Source organism: Seriola dumerili, unplaced genomic scaffold (assembly GCF_002260705.1).
Source record: "Seriola dumerili isolate Sdu_G_001 unplaced genomic scaffold, Sdu_1.0 BDQW01000073.1, whole genome shotgun sequence".
Taxonomy (NCBI): domain Eukaryota; kingdom Metazoa; phylum Chordata; class Actinopteri; order Carangiformes; family Carangidae; genus Seriola; species Seriola dumerili.
The window spans coordinates 7,328,251-7,350,155 of NW_019174328.1; the positions used below are offsets into that span (position 1 = coordinate 7,328,251).

Sequence of the window (21,905 nt, forward strand, 5' to 3'; positions counted from 1 at the left end):
ACATCGCATACAATTGGGTGTTTAACCATTAAAACGCCAAGTTACTAACTATATTCCGATACCGATTTGATAAGCCAACAAATTTTCATTTGAAAGCGTATTTTTTAAACATTAAAGGGAATTGAGCTAGCTAAAGAGGCCTCACTCTACTTCTATTCCCTGATACCACCGGATCGAAATATTTTTTTTAAATCCAGAGCTATAATTTTTATAACTACAAATCATTATTTAGGGTTTTTTATTATTTATATTTTAGAGACAATATTTGAAGTAATTTGATGCTTTTGGGCAATTCTTTAGCAATTACCTGTGGGTGAATTTAAATTAATCTTTGAATTCTGCTCAAAAAGTGGGACGGATTTTTTCAATGGGGTGAACCATCTACTTAGCGAAGAGTGTCACGACGTCGTCATTACGCGCCGGGTTCCGGGCACTTTCTTCCCTTCCAGAAGAAGCGTGGTGAAGATGGCGGCGCAGAATTCGGTGCCGAGTGATCTGTACAAATGCGTATATTCATTTCTGCGGGATAATAAGTTCACTAAGGCGGCGCAGCAGTTTCTGAAACAGACTAAAGTGGTAAGCGACTCTTTTTGTTGTGTGGTTGACAACCAGGATGCGCTGTCTTGTCTCCAGGTGCTTCGAGTGGAAGTTGTCCAGATAGACCGCATGAGGAGTGAACCTACAGCTACGTGCAGAGAACATGTTGCCGGAGAAGTTAGCACGTGTAGAGGCTCACGCGCAAGCTGTATCAGCTGCCACCTGTTTAACACTAATTAACTAATTACCGTTTTCATCTAATAGATGGTGAAGGGGCATGATACAATGTTCTGCGTTGTAGGGAATTGGAAACTGAGTGTTTAACTGCACAAACTTTACAAATTGGAGGTGATTGGCTAAGTTATTGCTTCTTGTGTTTTCTCTGCAGACTCCACAGGATGAAAACGAAGAAAACCTCGTCAACATCTTCAACTTCTGGGTTAAGTGAGTTGCTTATCGTCTTTTTAGCTATTCTTTCAATGCTAAAATTTGTTTAGTTTACACCAATATCGATAAACCTGGAAAACATGGCCAAGCCAGCTGTGGGTGTCGTTGTTTTCCTATCAAATGCAGTCATTTAACGTTGATGTCATTAACAACATTAACATCGAGCATTTATATAGATTGGCTAGTCTCTGTCTGAACTGGTCACGGCAAACTGTTGGCTTATCAGACTTACATTTATGAAATGAAATTAAAATGTACTTTAATGGCTAACTTAACACATGGACAACAGTTTAAACTAGCCACTCGACCAGCATTAGGACAATTATAATGATGCTGCTTAATGTGCATTTTCTCTGTGAAAACACACATTTATACAATCACCATGGCTGCTGTCCCAGTATCCCACTTTAGCTGGCATCAGTACAATCTGTCTTCTGTTCATCTTGAGGAGAAAACTAGTTATATTTTAACTAAATTATAAGCTGTTTCTCATTTTACAAACGACACATGAATCCCCATTTTAGCATGGAATCTCACTATCACTATGGGTCTTCCTAGATCTCCTGAGGCCAAGAAACGAAAAGCACTTCCCAATAAGGGTGAAGCTAGCAATGGTCCAGCGGCCAAGAAAGCAAAAACCACTACAGAGACCTCCAGCAGCGAAGAGTCAAGCAGCGAGGATGAAGAAGCTGCTGCAAAACCAACTAAGGCAGCCCCTGCAGGTAACAGCAATGTACTTGACCAAGAGATTTGACATGGCAGGTTAAATTCTGTCAGTGATGTGCCATTCATAAATCTTCTACAGCGGTATCATACTCAATTTCTTTATATTTGTTTTAGCAGCCAAGGTGGTGCCTGCTAAAGCAGCAGCAGCTACTAAAGCTGCATCCAGCAGCAGTGAAGACTCCAGTGACTCTGAGGAGGAGAAGGCTCCTGCAAAAGTAAGAGAAAACTTTCAAATTAAAGATGCAACTCACATCTAGCCAGTGCTGCAAGGTTTAAGCAAGTGAGGTCTATACTTTCATGTAAATTGTTTCTTCTTGTAGGCTCCTATGAAGCCAGTTGCTGCTGCTGCTCCTGCTGCAAGGAAGAAAGACAGCAGCTCTAGCAGTGAAGAATCTGACTCTGAGGATGAGCAGCCCGCTAAAGCCCCTGCACCAAGTGAGTTTATTGCCAGATGTCATTTATACTGTGTAATGCATAATTGTGAACTAAAAATAAGAAAAAAATATGTATTTTTATCTAATTTCCCTTATTTAACTGTGATTAATAGAACCCAAGGCAGGTGCAGTTACAACACCCAAACCAGCTGCTCCTACCAAAGGTGCAGGTCAGAAAAAGCAGGAGAGCAGTTCTGAAGATAGTTCCTCAGATTCTGAAGATGAAGAACCAGCTAAGGTTTGCTAAAGAATCTTGCCATATCATAATATCATAACATGGTTTTGATTTTCATTTCAGAGTTTAGAATATTTTCTACCATGCTCAATGAAATACTGATTATTGTAGGTAAATGTGTACATCAGACTTAACTGCTTATGTCACGTGTCCTGATAGGCTCCAGTCAAACCTGCCCCAGTAAAGGCTGCTGCAGCTGAATCAAGCAGCGAGGAAGACTCTTCTGAAGATGAGGCTCCTCCCAGCAAAAAACCCAAAGCAGGTGTGTTTTTTTTTTTTGGTTTGTTTTTTTTTTTTTTACCTTGCTGAATGTCAATATCTATGCTCAATGGCTTGCACACATTAAGCAATAACAACCCAACAATGCCTTGCTACCAAAGATGCGATTCTGGTGAACACCAGGGAACCTTTTGATTTATATTTATTTTGAGTCTGTTATCCTTTTCCCAACTGAGAAAACGGTCCAGGTTTTTTTCTTTCTATACGTTTTTTTTTTTTTTGCTGTGCACTACAAAAATATAAACGATATTTGCTATCACCTTCTTGGCGCCCATGATTATGATGTTGATGCGTCATAATCCCTGCTCTCCAGCACTTGTTCATTCTTGCCTATGCCTGTTTCCATCCCTCTCATCCATGGCCCTGACTGTCCATCATGTGTGTCATACCTGAAGACAGAATTATATCACGAGCTGATCACCTGGTCCAACCTGGGATGATCTTAGGTTAAAATATTGAATAATTGTACTGTGGCTCTGTGTTATATATCATGATGCTGATCCACTTTCTCTGTCTTGTTAGGAGCATACAGTGCAGTCCCACCTCCTGCTTCAATCCAGAAAGCACCAGCTGCACCGGCAGCCAGCAAGGCCAAAGACAGCGACTCTTCAGATAGTAGTGATGACAGCAGTGATGAGGAAGAAGAAAAGAAAGTAGTTGGTAAGAGGTGCTCCCCTTTCTCAGTTTTAATTATCAGTGTATTCAGTGGCATATCTAACAGGACTGTAATCCTTCACAGCAAAACCTGCACTGGTTAAGACCAACGCTGCCAAACCTGTTGTGGCCAAACCTGCTGCAAAGAAGCAGGAGTCCAGCTCTGAGAGCTCAGGTAATGAGCATGATTGAAGTCAGTCATTTCTTTACTTGGTGTGAACTAATGCAGAATGTGTGACAAACATTTTTCTTGATTTCTCTAGATTCAAGCTCCGATGAAGAGGAGGCAAAGAAGCCCGCAGCCAAAGTCACCCCAGCTAAAGCAACCCCAGTCAAACCTGCTGCAGCTAAAGCTGCACCTGCTAAAAAGGACGACTCAGACTCAGACTCATCGAGTTCGGAAGATGAAGAGGAGGTGAAGAAACCTGCAGCGAAGGTGACCCCTGCTAAAGCTGCCCCAGCTAAACGTGTTGCAGCCAAAGCCACACCTGCTAAAGAAGACTCCTCAGAGGAGGATTCCAGTTCAGATGAGGAGGAGACGGCAGCAAAGAAGCCTACAGCCAAACCTGCACCTGCCAAGACTACCCCAGCTAAAAAAGACGAGTCCTCATCCTCTGGTAAGAGACGCCAAAAGAACGTGAGCTCAGTATTCCTTTAAGAATGATACATTTCAACAATACCTTATGTTTGCTTCATTTTGTGAATCTCTTTACCTGTTTTGCTAGATCAAGGCTAGAATTGATCATTTATAATCCATCATGAGAACTGTCAGTTATGACATTTCTACTTCCACCTCTGCTTTGCTGCATACATTTGTGTTTATCTGAAAAATGTTCAACAGTTTTTCTTTCATCTCAGATTCAGATAGCAGCTCTGAAGATGAGGCTCCAGCAAAACCTGCCACTAAAACTGCAGCCCCACCCAAACCTGCTGCTGCCTCCAAACCCCCAGCCAAGAAAGCAGAGAGCAGCTCTGATAGTGAGGATTCCTCTGAGGATGAGAAAGATCCAGTGAAAGCCAAGCCAGCAGCCAAACCAGCCACGTCTTCAAAGCCTGCTACCCCTGTTGCAAAGCCTCCTGCAGCAGCAGAGAGCAGCTCAGACTCTGACTCTTCTGATGACGAGGAACCAGCCAAGGCCAAGCCCGCAGGAACTAAACCTGCTACCCCGGCTTCAAAGCCTGCTACTCCTGCAGCTAAGCCTGCTGCTGCAGCAGAGAGCAGCTCAGACTCTGACTCCTCTTCTGAAGATGAAGAACCAGTCAAGGCTAAACCTGCAGCGGCTAAACCTGCAGCAGCTAAACCTGCAGCAGCTAAACCAGCAACCCCAGCCTCAAAGTCTGCTACTCCTGCAGCCAAGCCGGCTGCAGCGGCAGAGAGCAGCTCAGACTCTGACTCCTCTTCTGAAGATGAAGAACCAGTCAAGGCTAAACCTGCAGCAGGTAAACCAGCAACCCCAGCCTCAAAGCCTGCTACTCCTGCAGCCAAGGCGGCTGCAGCGGCAGAGAGCAGCTCAGACTCTGATTCCTCTTCTGAGGATGAAGAACCAGTCAAGGCTAAACCTGCAGCAGCTAAACCAGCAACCCCAGCCTCAAAGTCTGCTACTCCTGCAGCCAAGCCTGCTGCAGCGGCAGAGAGCAGCTCAGACTCTGAAAGTGACAGCTCAGACTCGGAGAATGAGGCCACCAAACCTGCAGTCCAGAAAAAAGCTCCAGCAAAAGCAGCAGCCAAGAAGCCTGCCGCTGCCGCCAAGGCTCCTGCAGACTCCAGTGACGACAGCTCCAGTGATGAGGAAGAACCCAAGAAGGCAGCACCAGCACCCAAGCCCGCACCCACGAAGGCAGCTGCTGCTGCTCCAACAAAGAAGGCTGAGGAGAGCAGCTCTGACTCATCGGATAGCTCTGATTCTGAGACGGAGACCAAGTCCACCCCTGCTAAGCCTGCAGTCACCAACGGCAAGGCAGCAACACCCAAGACAGCCAGTGCAGCAGCCAAGGCCCCAGCAAAGCCAGAGGAGTCCTCATCCAGTGACAGTAGTTCTGAGGAGGAGGAAGACACAAAAGTGAAAGCACAAAAACCTGCTACACCTGCTGCAACAGCAAAGACAACTCCAGCAGCTAAAGCTAAGGAGAGCAGCAGCAGTTCCTCAGACAGTTCATCCGACGAGGAGGAAGCACCGCGCAAAGCAGCCACAGCACCCACCACCCCCCTAACAAATGGTACGTCTCTAGCAAATACTGAACACAATGTGGCCATTTAACAGGGAAAAAATGTATTTATGGGCAAACGGCTCACTCAAGAAGCCAATACAAGAAAGGTCATTGCTTTTTACCCTGCATTTATTGGTCTTCTAAATGCTGTGTAATTTCATGCATCTTCAGTTTATGGAACACTTGTTGGTTTCAATGGTTCATAACTGATCTCCTCTAATTTCCTCTGATTCATGCAGGTACCAAGGGAAAGAGAAAAAGAGACGATGAATCATCAGAAAGTGAAGAGGAAGAGACAGAGGTCACAACACCCAAAAACAAGAAAGCAACAACCACACCTCAGACTTTCCCTAAAGCCAATAAGAAGGTAAGACCTGTTAGTGACTGATACTCAGTCTTAAGCATGAGTTGCCAGCAAATGGACGGTTTTCTAAAATAACTCTTGTCAAGCTGATGTCAGCTGGAGAAAAGCTTGTTTTCTTCATGGTAAATAATTTGTCTTTCAGTCCTCCAACATACCCTTCCGTAGAATAAGAGAAGAAGATGTAGATGTGGATCCCCGTCTTGCAGACAACTCTTTTGATGCAAAGGTGAGTTCAGTAAACATCCTTGTAGCAGCAGCATTGCATATTAAGATCACTGAGATGACCAAATAACTCCCCCTCACGCTCATTTGTTTTTGCGATTTCAGTATGGAGCCAGAGGAGACTGGGGTGAGAAAGCTAACGACGTACTCAGGTTCACAAAAGGCAAGTCATTCCGTCACGAAAAGACGAAGAAGAAGAGGGGGAGTTACCGTGGCGGTGCCATCTCCACCACAGTTAACTCCATTAAGTTTGACAGTGACTGAGCACCCTCTCACCCCGGTCACCTTCACCTGAACTGTACTGTACATGCGTGATCAGGACTACCAGTTGTCTGCTTCTTCCCCCCCCCCCTGTATCCAGTCCCTTTGTTATCACCACCAAGCAGCTGCAGCACACTGACAGAAGAATGTGACCTGTAGAGCTGAGCTGGCACTTCCATTTAGTTAGCTGCCCTTAGTTTGTAATGGACACTGTTCGTTTGATCTCTGTGGCAGCAGGAGAGAGATGTACCCAGCTGTGACTTCAGACTGTACTGGTTGACATCCTTGTGACATTATTATACTTATAGCCACTAGGTGGCTGCAGGCCACCTGTGAATGGTAAAAAGCCAATGTGTGTGTTGGGCCCCCTTTTTTTTCTTGTTTTCACTTTGTTGACCTGTACTTTACTCTCAAATGACAAATGTCCTGTCAGTTTTTGGTAACATCAATTTTTTTCTTTTATCTATGTATGAGTGACAGCCAGCCATCCCATCAGGCTCCTCTGTGTTTAAAAAGGCTAATTGGATTGGATTCTTGAAGTCTGTTTAGTTTTTTTGTTAATTTTTATGTGGCTACATTTAAATGTGGGGAGGGTGTGTGCTTGGGCTTTTTCTCTTAACATTACATAAAAACACTTAGTGAGTACAACTGAGTTTTATACTACGTATTTATTAAGTTTTATTCCATTTCAAACTTTAGGACCTCAGATGTTTCTTCCCATGCTATTCTTCAGCCATTTTGCTTAGAAACTTCTTCTGATGTTATGACGCCCCTGTCAGCCCCTCCCTGTTTTGTTCATCAGTGGTTTTGAGTTAATTATTCATGAACATAATGGAGCCATGATTGTTTCAATTGTTTGAATTTATGGAATTAACTTGTCATTTTTTTATTACCAGTTCCTGTAGCTATAATTAAAGACCTAAGAGATTAAATGTTGTTGGTGTGATTTTTTTTTTTTTTTATTCTTTTCCTTCCTTCAAATTGACACTGACTCTTTATTTTGTCTTCAGTTAGAGCAGGCAGAGCTCCTCCCAGAGCTGTGTTCACTCATGTTGACTGAAATGGGATGGAAGTCCAGTCTTGTAGGCATCTAAAAATTACAAGCTGCTTTGTTTCAGATATACATGCCAGCAGTTATTAGCTATGTTATTAAGTAATGCCCCTGGAAAATATGTACAATTCACATGGCAGCAGCATTTATTTGTGGAACTGAAAACAATGGTCATGCACTTAACCAGAAAATCAACCTGACTGCCTCAACAAAGCCACTAGATGGCAGTCAGGTATCTCTGCTCCAGTCCTGACTTTCAGTTGTTGAATGTGAAACGGCATATGAACTGTCTCCTTATTACCTGATGCCATGGGACAGTTTCGAGGAGGGTTGTTATGTCCAGACCTTACAGTCTGCCCAGCCCTGCTGTTTGTTCCCTGCACTCAACACTGGTACACATGATCGATGTTCTGTTTCACAATAAACAAAGGAGAAGCAAGGCTTGTGAGGAATGTACAGGTGGAGTGGTAACGGTAGAGGGCTGCTCTTTTTAAAGTGATATTTCACCAATTCCAACAATGCAGCAGAGCCTACATCGTGCACTCCCCAAATATCCAAGCCAAACCAGATATAACCCTGATGATATCACCATGATATCAGGGTTATTTTCTCAGGCTTCAAAACAAACCATAGAAGACATTATACAGCTATTTTAATTGACCGGGTAGTACTGACCAAGTAAATGATACTCATGTGTAATATGGGTGGAGTGCCCCTTTAACTACACCCTTTATCTCGTATTTGTTGTCAGCTTTACATTCTCATTTGGTAAACACATTTCATTTCACAGTTGCATCGATGACACCAGGTATGCCTCAGAGATACTGAATGCTGGATGTCTCAGAACATATTCAGCACAGTTTGAGATGATTTTAACAGCTCCTGTCACTCCCTGCTTTTATAAACCAAAGAAAGGTGGTTGTCTCTCCATGTTGGCAATAAAAACTGGTGGTAGTGACTGTAGTGCTACGTTTGATGATTGTACCAGAAAATGATTTTTTTCCCCCCTCAAACTCCTTTTAAACAGGCCTCGGTGGACTCTGTTTCTTATTATTGCATATATATATGTAAAAATAGAGGGTTATTATTTTTGCATTAACTTATAATACATGACAGATGGCACATGACATATGGCTTAATGAAGCATACACTTGCTCCATTCAGTGTGAGGCAAAAGCTTAATTCCTATGCACACCAGAAGAACAGCACATGTACTGTCCATAAAGTTAATGTGTATACACACTGAGCAAATGTGTACATATCTGTGCCTACACATAAAGAGGTGTTGACTTAGGAGGGAGGTCTGCAGCCACTCCAAATACAGGCTCCCACCCAGGTCTGACAACAGTTAACCACTGAGCGTAGCTCCAGTGCTCAACAAGCAGGGAAACCTGACAGAGCGTGCTTGCTTGGGGTTTACATGGCTGACCTGCTGAGGAGGAGGCCACGCTGTACAGCCACTGCAGAGCTGTTACTGGGCAATTTTTCAGAGTCTTGATGCCTTTGGAGGCAATGCTGCTTGGCTGCATGCTGCTGTCTATAAAATCACTATGGGCCACAGGAGCTTTCACTGAGCTATGGAAAGCAGAGTAAAACTGTTTTGATTTGTTATTAGTGCTGAAAAAGGTTAGTTCAATAACGGGACTGAACAGAAAATTAATTTTTTTTTAGGTAATCAACAAATTTTTGTTAAATGACTGTTATAACTTATCAGTTATGAGGCAAAGATTTCCCATCAGCTGCTCTTCTGTTTTATAGTATTATTAAATATATACAAAAATTAATTTCTTTGGCTGCTGGGCTGACATTACCTTCAGCTGTGGGAAAATATAATGGGCATTTTAAAAAAATTTCTGACATTGCATTGATTTGTTAATTTATCAGTTAATTAACAATCAACAGATTAATGGTCCATGAAAATAACTAGTTATAGTTGAGGAACTGCTGCTGGGGAAGGCTGTACAACAGATAAAAGGTCATGAGAATGAGTAACTGGTGTTTTCAAAGAAAACTATGTATCTCCAAAATAGGTGAGTTTTATGAATAATAATGGGTTCAGAAAATAATCCCATTGGATTAGTTAAATAATTAATTTTCACAAAGCTGAAAAAAATTAGCTCATGAAAAGTTGACATTTTGGAGATATATGGTTTTCACTGGACAGCAGGTTTCTGTTTGAAAGGAAGTGTTTTGAAAGAACTCAGGTAAGGAATACTGATGAGAGGCCCTTCAACCTAATCTCTGCCCAGCAATCACTCCTGAGTACCACTTCCGTCTGTCAGCTACAATGTGAGCGAGACAGCAAGCCAGCTTGTTTCAGGCCAATGCAGCACAGTGTGTGCGAAGGGGCTGCAGGACAATCTTTTAATGGGCAGCAGAGGCTGGGGACTGCCCATCCTGTCCATTTCAATTAGACAAAACTGCTGACTGCTCTTGCGCGCACACACACACACACATTACCATATTTTCTTCTGACACGCACTCAAACCCACTGCATACAATCAGCCATGCATTTTTGCCTAAAAATGTTAACACCACATTTCATTACACATGACAGATGACTTCCTTCATGCCCCACAGATTAGTCTAGCTAATCCTCCACTCCACTTTTTCTCAGAGACACTGTGTGAAAATGAGAACATGGCAGGACAACAATCCAACTTGCAAGTCGAGCAGAACAGTAGTTTAGAAATAAAGCTTAATCAGTTTTACATTATTAAAACATCTTTAATAGAGCATTTCTTTTACCATCCATCTTATATAAAGTGTTTCAGTGAGCAATAATAATTGGAAGAATACACACTTTGAACAGTACATTGCAGAGCAAGACAAACATCATTGATCTTCTACGGGCCAAAAAAAAAAAAGAAAAAAGAAAAAAAAAAGTTGCACCTAGAGCTAGCGGACTGAATGAAGAGGTACTAACAAGATTACAGACGTCTGCTTTCTGTCCCACCAAAGAAATAATTAAGGGTCTGCCATCAGTGTAGAAAGGACATACTGAGGCATTAATGCAGCTGAAGGTCAAATTAGATCGATTCCACTTCTTGTCTTGCCTTTTGCAGTAAAACATGTTAAATGCAGATATAAAAGTGCCACTTTTAGCGTTGACACTGCATTCCTCTATAGAATATATGGCACAAATACACATACACTCAAGTTTGATTGTATATTTGAAAATATACAAATGCTCACAATGCCTTGGAGAGGCACACTAGAGAAGCCTTTCAGGACACACAGTGCTGTGTCAGCATGCTTCAGTCACTGTACTGATAGCTTGAACTACAGCGACATGTGTTAATGATCGATGATGCCCCACTGGGCTGCAGTCCTAATGAGTTCATTGCATTAATTGTCCATTTAAGTTCTATTGAAGGTGAATGCTGATGATGCTTGGATGTGTTGTTGCTTTATTCACACGCCGTCTTACTGTCTCACTCACACGTCGTCTCCTGTCTCCATTATGTCTTTGGTGTGGCGAAGTCCCAGGCGGTATCCTGGGCACACTTCCACATGGCACGCACCAGCCGAGTGAAGCCCATGTCCTTGGGTTTCTCCAGCCCACGCATCAGCCGCTGCTTCATAATGGCTATGAACTCCTTATTACTAAGCTCTCCGTTCCCTAAGGAAGATTGACAGGGGGAGAGAAGTGGGAGAGTAGAGGGTGATGGACAAGGGGAGGTGATGAAATAACAGAAGGAGTAAGTAAGGGGATTCATTGATGATTTCCATCTGTCAGCGGGGGCATTATTTGGCGGGGGCAGTATCTCGGCTTCTTACCATCACAGTCGAACAGAGCGAACACCACATCGCACACATGGTCCGACAGCTCAACCTTGGCCACGGTGCGAGCCACCTGCTTCATGGTAACTAGGAGACAGAGAAAGAGGGAACCACAGACAGAGAGAGTCACCATTTGTGAAAGAGAGTGCAAGTGCACACAAACTCATATGAGCCAGCTCATAAATGACCCATGTGGAGGAGACTGTGCGTGAGTGTGAACTGCTTTGGATCGATAGCAGGCAAGGCTCCCATTCACCAGGGCGACTCTCTGATAGACACGAGACAGAGAATGAAGGGGCTGAGAGGAGGAGGAGTAGACGTGTCAGAACATCCAGCAGAGAATGAGACTGAATGAAGGGAATGAAAAAAAAATGGAGGGTGGGAGGGAATGGAGATGTCCAGAGTAAAAAAAAGGGAAATGAAGACATGGTCTGGGGAGAGAAAAAGCCTCAGGGTCATTTCAGTAAAACATATACATGACAAAAAGATGAAAAACTCCTTAGTCTCAACCAGAATTATTGATTAACAGACTTCAAAGGCAAGAGAGGACTATGAGAAATAGGATGAAATGAATGTCTGACAAATATATATGTATATATATCTCATTAGTTGGCTTCTTTTCTACATTTAAGAAAGAATGTGCTGCTCCAGATAACACACAAATCATCTGATTTGACCGTGAGATGACAGAGATGAGAGAAAGGAAAAGGGGACACAAAGAAAAGAGAAGAAAGAAATACAAGAGATCATTTAGTCTGTAGGAGTAGAGCGAAGGCTGCAGTGCACAGACAATAGAAGGATGGAGACAATTTACAGAGGCATGCCTGGAAGCTTTCTATGAACCCACAGCAACCTGATGTTTTCAATATCCATCCACAACACACAAATATACTGACACAAACACACACAAACTGAGACATGGCTTGTTACTGTGTAGACATGCGGCCGAAACCAAACACTGGAAAGAAGCACCTCAGGGTAGACCCTGCACTCCCTTAAAGCAGCAGCTGCTTCATCTGTGAATCAGAACTAATGGATGTGCTGACAGAAAACATGTGGAAACATACTGAAGGGCTGAATCACTGCGGTAAATGAAGGAAACAGCGACTCATCAAATAATTGCCATATTATAAAAGTCACAGGTCCTCTTCGCCTGTGCTGCTCTCACATTAAATTGACTTTCATTGTTAGGATCTGAAGGACAAATGAATTCAGTAAAAATGAATGTGTTGAGGAAGATAAAGGAAATAAGACTAATTTAATGACTGAGTTGACAATTAGTAATTGGTCTTCTTGAATAATCATTATAGACACATTCTTCAGGAGAGAGAATAAAGACTATGACCCACAGTCAACTCTCTGATATTTAAAGTAGTATTCCTTTTCATCAACTTAAACCCCATTTATGATGCTATTAATGGTCAGCATTGTTCTACAACAGCCATACAATGTATTTACATTCAGCAATTACCTCTTAATGGAGCAGTTTTCATTGTTAGCGGCAGAAACATCCAACTGCAGCTGCTTCACATTTAAAGTGTTCAACTCGCAAAAGTAAAGGGTGTGAAGAAGCCACGGGATTGATCTGTCACACGGTTAGAGCTGATAGTGATCATTTTTCAGAAATGCATCTACAAAACAAAATGAAAATCATTTTCTTTCTTTTTTTTATTTTATGACAGTGGATCAGTTTTCATTTTTGCAAAGGAGTGTTGGAACAAGAAGGAGCAGCCACAGTGAGCTGTTAGTTGAGGAGCAAGGTAACCAACTTTTTCAGTGTCCTGCTTTTTTGTGAATAAAATCTGATCACAGTTGCTCATTTCTGACAAAGTAGCTGCTCATTGACTATACTGTTACCACAGTAATTACAGGTGTTGCCAAATCATCCAGGACTAAACTCTTTAGAATTTAAATTTTAACGTATTGCTTTACATTGGACGTGTTGGTTAAACGTCCACTCACCAGCTCACAGTTGATAGTCACCCTTCTTAAGTTCAGGAGGGAAAGAGTAAACATGTAATGACGGGTCAGCTCAGTCCCAACCAGTCAGTGAGCATCAGTAGTATGCACTGTAAAGTAGGAAGCGATCTGCCATATGTGCATGTTCGTGGTCAATGGATTTAAGCATGTGCTCTTCCTACAGGCCTGAGGGAAGAAGTGGTGGACAAATGAAAGGATGGAGAAACAGATGACGAATGGCTGAGCTACGAATGGGAGCAAAGCCAGGCATAAAGAGATGTGGGAGGCGGATCAGGATGGCTGGAGTGTTAACAGCTCTGAGACACAGAGGGTGAAAGTGACGACAGTCAAGTCTAAAGAGGAGTAATTAAATAGCAGGAAAGAGAAAATGTCAGCAGAAAAGGGTGAATTTGGGTGTACCTTTATCTATGGAGGCTCCAGCCATGTGGTAGAAACTCAGGGCTGTGTCCACGTCATTCACGTTCTTTAGGAAAGTAAAGAAATTCTCCACCTCTTCAAATGTGATGCCCTGCGAAAGAGGTGCAAAAATGTAAAAAAAAAAAAAAAAAAAAAATCTGAGTGAGAAACCCAGTGACAAGTCAGGCACAAATCATTCCTGTAGTCTTGTTCGAGCCAGCACTGTGAAAAATCAACTACATATTATAATGACAAGAGAAGCAACTGCACAAAGCCATATTTGGAGCAGCTCAGCAGTGTGAACCAAATGACAAGAAGAAGTGGGCAGAAGCTGCCGACACACATGGATGAGCCGTGAGCCATGGACGAACAGTGGAACAGACGATCTTAGACACACATGCACATATACACATAGACACACAGCTGTCACAATGCTGATGAGCTCATTTGTAAAGAAAAGCAAGCAGCTGGTCTTAGGCAGTAAATAACACTTCTCTCATTTACATTACAGGTTATGCCAACACTGAGACATTGGCAGCGGGATGGCAAAAGAGAGGTTAAAATGAGAAAGAGGAAGAGAGAGAGAGAGAAAGAGAGAGATGCTTACTGCAGTTTAATTCCTTAGAGAGCCACAAGTCTGGCAGCACCCTCATCTTTTTCTCATGCCTGCGAGGAACAGCAGCATCCCTCCTTTCTCTTTTTTTCCATCTGCTTATTACTGCGTTTAACCATCACATTTGCCTTATCATAGCTCAATGTGACATATGTGGTGCTTTAATGTATACCAACATACTACTATGTGATGCTTCACTTTAAATGGAAAAAAAAAAAGAAAAAAAAAAAGCAGAAACGTGATGTTTTTTGCTGCAGCTCCTCTGAAGATACAATATGCATGGGTGTAACTTCAGTCAATTGACTGATGGGGCTCATTACAATGAAACAGAACCCAAGTTCATGCTAAGCACTAGAAACAGGAAAGGGATAGGCCTATAGTGAATTTGGCTCAAAGCCCTCCACATTTTTCCTGTTTGGTGTGTCCCAGTAGAGCCATTTTACTGCTTAAAGTAATGTGGTTGTGATTGGTGAAATAATGGCTGGGTGAAGGAAAGGTAAATGTCTTGTGTTAGAAACCTTGCATGGCGATACAAAGTAAACTAAGCTGAATAAGGAGTAGCTGATTAATAGAAGAGCAAACGAGGAGGATAAAGCCTGAAACAAACAGAGTGATGCAGGGGACGCAGTGACTGAGAAAGAGCTTATAGAGAAGCTCACACAGAGGACTAACTTGTGGCCTTCTGCTGAGCACTGGCTGCTCTGTATTTGGTCACCACAAACAGAGACAGTGGAAGGTAGAGGAGTTGGAGAGAGTGAATGTCGATGAGGTGGATAACTTCAGGCCCTGAATGTGGTGTCCTATCCCAATGATGTATTACCTCTCATCCCGTCTCTCTCACATGCTCACAATGTCCCAGCAAAATCTCCTTTTCCCTCAGGCACACACACCGTCTGTCATGCATCCTCGCATGTAGCCAATTAGATAAAACACTCACACAACCACATCTAGCACCATATATAACACAGAGTACCAATCACTTATCTCAGAGTTATGTGCAAGTATGAGATTTATCTACCTGTGCATCCTTAAACATCTTCGTCAGTCCCTTCTGCATCTGCTTGAGTTTACGAGACTGGACACCACTGTAGGCCAGCAACATACCTCCAAACTGTCTCTCAGTGATTCTGCCGTCCACAGGATCATTCCTCTCAAACTGGAGGAGGGGGAAGAGAGAGTCATGAAGATTGAGTGCTATGCAGAGGGACAAACAAATGAACAGGAGGAGGAGGGGAACATGGTGAGATGGGAAACAGTAAATACTGTCGTCAGGCTTCAAGCTGAATCATATGTGGAGCTGGCATTCGTAACATTAAATCTACATGTGCAATTTTTTTTTTTTTTTTTTTACAATGTTCCAATGAAGCATGGCTTCACAGCAGTTGGCCTTGGTTGTGTCAGGTCAATCCATTTGATTTATATCTGAGACTGTTTGACAGCTACACGGCTCCCTCCCCTCCTCTCTCTCTGAACGTGCCGACCTCTCAAAATGTTAATTTGCTGCACTTGCGAGAGGCAGCTCATGACTAAGCCACAATAAGCCTGGAGTGAAGATTTCAGGGGTGACCTGACCATTCATAGACCCCTGGAGGATATACCTTTTGTAAGGTGAAGTTTCTAGTTATCATGACCTCTTTATTGTTGTGCATGATACATAGCTTTGGTAAAGATAATCACCTATATATTATGCCCTGAATTCAGATTGCTATTCCAGCTCTACTACAGAATTCACACCTACGGCTGGTAAAATATGGCACAAGGTAAGCTGCAGCCTCCGCAATCAAAGAAAGAGGGCAAACGCATAAGATGCCTCGTGTTAAAACAGTGCCCACCTTATTTGTGGCATTATGATTGCACTCTCTGAACATTGTGGTATCATTAAGACCTGACAGATAGTGCTTTCTCTCTGGCAGATGCTCCAACTCAAGTCCTATTCCTGGCGCTTCAGATGACGGCGCCCATTACGGTTCAGTGTATGAGTTAGGCACTACCCACGCTAATTAAAAGAGTAACCATATGCTCAAAAACACTGATCAGTTGCTGTTACTGCAGAGAGAGGAGTTAGAATATGGTTTTATTACTTCAGTGTCACAGCTCTGAGAGGGTGACAGTGACCAGTGCTGACAGAAATGCACACAGAGTATTTGTCATCCTCAGCCCTTCTTTTGTATAGTGTATCACGCTCACCTGTCACTCCCTCCTCTGAGGGAGCAAGACAGCAAGATTCACTTCCTTTGAGTTAGTAAGCTGTTAATTTTCATGTGTGGTCCCTGAACAGGTGCAGAGGAGACTAAGATTTAAGATTACAGCAAAGCAATTACATTCAAATGAATTCATTACTAGCCATCTACTAACTGCACACAATAGTACAGTAAACCAGTAGATGAATATTCTCAGTATAACACTCTATCCACTCATTCACTTTCCTCTCTCATTACCTCTAGTTTGAGCACATCGTGCTGTAGTTTCCTCTGAAACTCCAGGAAACTGCCGATGGTGAGTTTTCCCTTCAGGTCTTCTCCAAAGAAGTAGGTGGTGAGAGCAGAGCTGCAGCCGGCTGTCTTCAGGGTGTTTCCTGTGGTGGAGCGGTCACGGTGTCGCATGCCCATGCTGGTCTGGGAACGTATGATGCTCTGAACCTAGGGATGTAGGGGGTCACATGTCAGACCGGATAAAAGGTGTATGATATGTTTTAGTAGTTGTGACAATTTACTTTCTGGAGTATATAAATCCATTAAGTCTCACAGAAATTGTTTTAAAAAATTCTTTAATCAGACAAATCCCCATAATAAAAAGAGGGTTGTGTAAGATTAGCTTGATTTAAATAAAGAGCAATTTCTTGGTTTGGTTTCTTCCCATTTCAAAGCAGTTAAATTCAAAAAGGACTTCCACTTATTCTCTTAGATAGAGGTGTAACTTTAAAAACCTCTATCATAATTATACTGTGCTCTATATCAAAAACCCCTTTCAGATCCAGTGGTAGATTGAGCAATGTATCACATACTGCAGCTCAGCACTTATTCCGCTCATCCCTTTTCCCTCTACGGAAATGTCACAGCGGTGCACAGCAATGCAGGGACCTACCGTTATTGGCTGTCACTGTGTGTTACTGGTTACTGTAATGCAACCCTCAGCTACTGTAGACATTAAAGCACAGTCTAAATGTGTGGGCTTGCCGTTTTAACCTTGTGTCTCCTTGAGTTGGTGTGTGACAGCTGTATTCAAGATGAGTGGCTAACCTGTTCAAACTCCTCCAGGTCCACCTCTCCATCGCCGTTGAGATCAAACATCTTGAAAGCAATTTCAAAATTCCTCTGGGGAGCTGGATACCACAGGACACACACACACACACACACACACACACACACACACACACACACACACACACACACACACACACACACAAATTAGTGCAACACAATGTGAAAACAACAAATCACAGTGGATCAACCTGGAGGACAGCCAAAGAGTTCAATACTGACTCGGTCATTACACATCAACTGTTCAGCATCTTCAGCCTTCATCTCACCCCCAGTGGTGCAACGTGGGACCATTTTGATGCCCTGAAGATGCTCTTCAGACTGCACAGTGAATTCTACACAATCGACCCCACCCCTCAGTAAACAGGGGAGCTGCTAAAAGAGACCACTGCCTACATGAGCTGATCTGGAATACTAAATTAGAATCAGTTATGTTTAAATGTATACCTCCACTAAACATCTGCTACAACACCCACTTCACTGACCACACAACCAAAATAAGTGAAATCTGTTTTTAGTGCAGCATGATAACAAGGCTCAGTTCAAAGTGTGAACACCCACAGTCTAATGATGACAGAGCAAGAAAAACACTGGAAATGGTTGGATAGCCCTCTGTAGAAAATGTGACTGCAATGCTCATTTTGCACATTGTTTATTTAATGCTGCATCTCAAACAGATATTCTCACTCACTCACTTACAAATTCATTATACTATTATAATTAAGGTTTTTGGTTTATTCTCTCATTACAAATACTCTGTATTTATTCTCTTTGCTTTATTATCTTAACCCATAAAATCTACAGTTTCTAACTACTGATGCCAGTTTTGGACAGTGACCTATCCTATTCTTTGTTGTTTTGTGGGATTATGTGTACAAGGGCTGTAATTTGTAGACTGTGACAATAATGATGACATAAATAAAATACAGAGCCTAAACATTAATATTTACACTCATATATGATATTACCTGGATTTGTTGAGTTCCTTTCAATGCTTCACATTTTCACTGTACAGTTAACTACTATAAATTGAGATGCTTCAACAACCCAACTGCACTAACAGGAATATTGAAGCTTCATCTTTTCTTATCTATCACAGGGTTCAGACTGCATGAAAGCAGTAAATATGTGGCACTATGAGGCTTGAACCAATGTGCATCTGTTAGGCAAAATATGTCCTCTGTACTATTTTTGTGGCCGTGTTAAATGGATTGAAACCAACCATAAAGCATCCTGTCCTGTCTGCTTAAAAATGACTTGTCCTTGAAAACTTCCCCGGAGATTTTGACCATATGAATGGATTATGATAAATGGTCGAGCTAAGAGAGAAGTTTACCAGTCATCAGAGAGGAAGGAGTCAGAGCTTCATTTCATTATCATGAACTCACATATTCAGAAAAAAGACATTAATGCGACATGTGATATGTGCTCCATGTGTCAACCAACAGGTCCTGCTAAAATAAACTCATTCTGTGAAACACAACATCTCAAAGGCTGCTAGCTTGGTAGACTCACATTATTAACTTTGACAGAACTGGATATAATACTGAACGGACAGCCAGCTTCGTAACCTGCCTAATAATATCATATTGGAAAGTTTCTCTGTTTGAACTGATGCAGTAAGAAAGCAGACAGAAGACACAGAAGAGATCGTCTTGGGATTTGATTTATGATCAGTGTGGAAGACTTTAAGGATGCAGGATTGAATAGGATGGGTCACAACAACCGATAGATCTCTGGGAAGACTGTACAGTTCAACGATGTACTTACTGGACAGCACAGTGGTAAGGAAGATATAGTCAGAAAAGGAGATGAGGCCACATTCTCCCAGTGCGTAAAATATGCTGTCCTCGTCTGCAAACTTCTCCCTCTCCTGGGCGATCTTCTGCTCATCCAGGCCAGGACAATAAAAAAAAAAAAAAAAAATTGTATTAAAAACATTTCACATGATTCAGTGCCAGCCTTCTGGTCTTTACAGCTGCCCCAGGTGTGGCTTTGTGTGTGTGCAAGCAAGTGTGTGTGTATCTGACAACATAGCTCAATTAGAGACGCTCAAACACAGAGATATACACACATACTGTACTTCCACACACACACACACACACACACACACACACACATTCAAAGTAGTTCTGGTGTGTAAGGATGGCTATGTATAGAAAGTTTATCACAATAACATTCATGCAAGTGCTGCGTACACATGAAGCCATACAGCCAGGTGAGGGTGGTGGTGACGATTAGTTTGTGGTCAGTTCAAGTACAAAACACATTACCAGAGGTTTTACTCACAGTGTGAGACTGACAGAAAGAGAGGGAAACATCACAAGAGACTGTAGCACAAACATACACACGATTGATTAACCATGTTACCACATTAACACAACTGAAATGTAGTATTTGCCTAATTGTTAAAAAACAAAGTGACCTCAGCTCACTTTCACACGCAAACGCACAGTTTTTCTGTTAGCATGTGTATATTCACAGCATTGCATGAAAGTGTGACTTAATCACATGCACACGACACACTCAGTGATAGAGACTCGAAAGACGGTGTCCAACTAGTAGGACGTTCCACCAAAGAGAGTGGACAGATGGACAGAGCATGCCTAAGGAGGGGGAGGCTGGGCTACTCTGAGCCCACGTGGAGTTACCTCCGTCTGCAAGCGTCCCATTTCAGAGGAGGAGGAAGGAGGAGAAACAACTGTTAGACCACAGCATGGCCTCTGCTGTCTTTAGCAGGGCCTTGAACAACAAAGACACGCATGTACATTCATATTGTCGCACAAAGCACACACACGCACACAGAAAACAAGATAATTGGGGGATACCACTCAAATTAAGAATGCAATTAGGTTTTGCGGTCGCTGTAGTCTGTAATTAAAATTGGCACGCATGAATGCCTGTCAGAACTAGAAAGAATCAAGCAAAGGCTGTGATTTGCCCAAAAACACAAAATCATGCTGCTCCACTAACAAGTCATTTGTACTGTCTGTCTCCTTTTTTCAATCTTTTTCTATCAGTATTGTCACTGGAGCCGTATACTCATTTCAAATGAAAGCTAGTCCCATATTCCCTTCAAAGGAACATAAATTAATTGGGAAAAGCATTTCTGAATAATAGTATTTGGTGGTATCCCCCTAAATAGCATAACATGAGCAAATTCTATTAAGTTTTTCCCCATGGACCGACTCCCTCCTCATGACGTATAGACTGTATAATGGCTGCTTAAGACAAGTGGTTATAAAATGTATCTCTATCCCCAATTTGCTTCTATCTCAACTCTTACACATCAGAGTTGCAAATATAGAAAATTGTGGTTTCTATTGTTACATTTATTATTGATGGTATTTACAGTATAATGGGAGAAGGGAGTGGGAGAGAGAAGGGGAGGTGAGAGAGAGAAAAAAGTTATTTTTGAAGCAGTGATACTGGTTGAAGACAGAGACAGACATATTGAGGTAACAAAAAACATTTGGTGCCATAAGAGTTGAAGGCTTTCAGGTGTTTGTGTGCGCATAAGTGCAAGAAAATACTAGACATAGACAGATAGAGTATGCACATATGAAAAGAAGGAAGAGCAAAATGAGAAAATGAGAATAAAAGAGGTTGGTATTGGCCTCCTGAGTTAGGAACAATGACACACAGAGAAAGCTCTCTGGGCCTGGGGTGAGTCCTACTGCCAGTCCACAAAACAGAAAAGGTCCACACAACCACACAGGTGTGTATTTCAGTGGGCAAGCGCACATTCATTGCCAAACAGCTACACAACTACGCACATAAGAGACATAAACACACTCGGCCTCATTATAATGATCAGAACTGAGGCACAAAGCATATTAGGCATAATAACTCGTTTTTTTTTTTTCGGCGTCCCGAGTCAAGGACAAAAACACCCCAATCAGAATAGCCAAAATGACATTTAAGGAAAACAAACCCAAATGCAATGGCCAAAGACTGGATCCAAATCGCATACTCATCTGATAAAAGAGGAAACTTCAGAGTGTGTATGGGCATACTAACTAATAAACACAGAGCCTTTTGTCTACTCTGATGCTGCCTGTGTCCCAGTTAGACGAAAATATGATTCTCTCTTTGAGGATCTCAGTCTGCAGCTCCAGACTTCACTTCTGAGCTGACAATATAGCTTTCACTCTTTCTCTCTCATATACAGTGGGCTATCAGACTTTACATCCCTCCAACAAACATCTGATGTAACACTGTGCACTCTCTCAAGCAGACACAGAGGTAAAGCAGAGTGTTTATCAAGCTGTGCTGTCGGTTTAATCTTCTTCTTTTAAACCTTTTCCATGGAGCTTGTGGCACTGCTGTAAGATCATGTCCCATCTTCCCCTTCATCCTCCATCTTTCTGTCACTAAAGATGTGCAATATTGGGTGAGCCAGCGACAACCCTCTTCACAGTTTGAAAAAACTCAAACATAGTCAGATAAAAGGTA

General features: G+C 42.3%; 2 protein-coding genes across 6 annotated transcripts in view; one reads left to right on the forward strand and one right to left on the reverse strand.

Annotated features, from left to right (window-relative positions):
* Nucleotides 1–454: 454 nt before the first annotated feature.
* Nucleotides 455–7,290, forward strand: LOC111220746 (nucleolar and coiled-body phosphoprotein 1-like). Of its 2 annotated transcripts, none has more exons than XM_022743954.1 (14): nt 455–576; nt 926–981; nt 1,543–1,706; nt 1,825–1,925; nt 2,031–2,145; nt 2,258–2,382; nt 2,539–2,641; nt 3,181–3,318; nt 3,398–3,487; nt 3,576–3,929; nt 4,171–5,529; nt 5,760–5,887; nt 6,027–6,110; nt 6,212–7,290. In XM_022743954.1, exons 1-14 carry the CDS (start codon nt 466–468, stop codon nt 6,368–6,370), a joined length of 3,087 nt encoding a protein of 1,028 aa, XP_022599675.1. In that variant the 5' UTR covers nt 455–465; the 3' UTR covers nt 6,371–7,290. The 2 variants fall into 2 exon arrangements, with proteins under 2 accessions (XP_022599675.1, XP_022599676.1); XM_022743955.1 differs by having other exon boundaries at nt 1,828–1,925.
* Nucleotides 7,291–10,130: 2,840 nt separating this feature from the next.
* The window catches only part of micu1 (mitochondrial calcium uptake 1), a 30,232-nt gene continuing 18,457 nt past the window's right edge, over nt 10,131–21,905 (reverse strand). For 3 of the 4 annotated variants that reach the window (XM_022743870.1, XM_022743868.1, XM_022743869.1), the window contains 8 exons: nt 20,102–20,107; nt 19,221–19,335; nt 17,430–17,512; nt 16,629–16,829; nt 15,209–15,346; nt 13,581–13,689; nt 11,199–11,288; nt 10,131–11,040 (listed from right to left, as the gene is read on the reverse strand). In XM_022743870.1, the coding sequence (XP_022599591.1) occupies nt 10,880–11,040; nt 11,199–11,288; nt 13,581–13,689; nt 15,209–15,346; nt 16,629–16,829; nt 17,430–17,512; nt 19,221–19,335; nt 20,102–20,107 (903 nt within the window). In that variant the 3' untranslated portion in view covers nt 10,131–10,879. The remainder of the gene's footprint in view (nt 11,041–11,198; nt 11,289–13,580; nt 13,690–15,208; nt 15,347–16,628; nt 16,830–17,429; nt 17,513–19,220; nt 19,336–20,101; nt 20,108–21,905) is intronic. The other variant, XM_022743871.1, reaches the window with a different exon arrangement.

Excerpts from the sequence above, each read along its gene's own strand:
- LOC111220746 (XM_022743954.1), top strand. The coding sequence starts at position 466 with ATGGCGGCGCAGAATTCGGTGCCGAGTGATCTGTACAAATGCGTATAT. Across the intron at positions 1,707-1,824 it reads AACTAAGGCAGCCCCTGCAG|CAGCCAAGGTGGTGCCTGCT; the intron begins GTAACAGCAATG and ends TATTTGTTTTAG. Across the intron at positions 5,888-6,026 it reads TCCCTAAAGCCAATAAGAAG|TCCTCCAACATACCCTTCCG; the intron begins GTAAGACCTGTT and ends TTTGTCTTTCAG.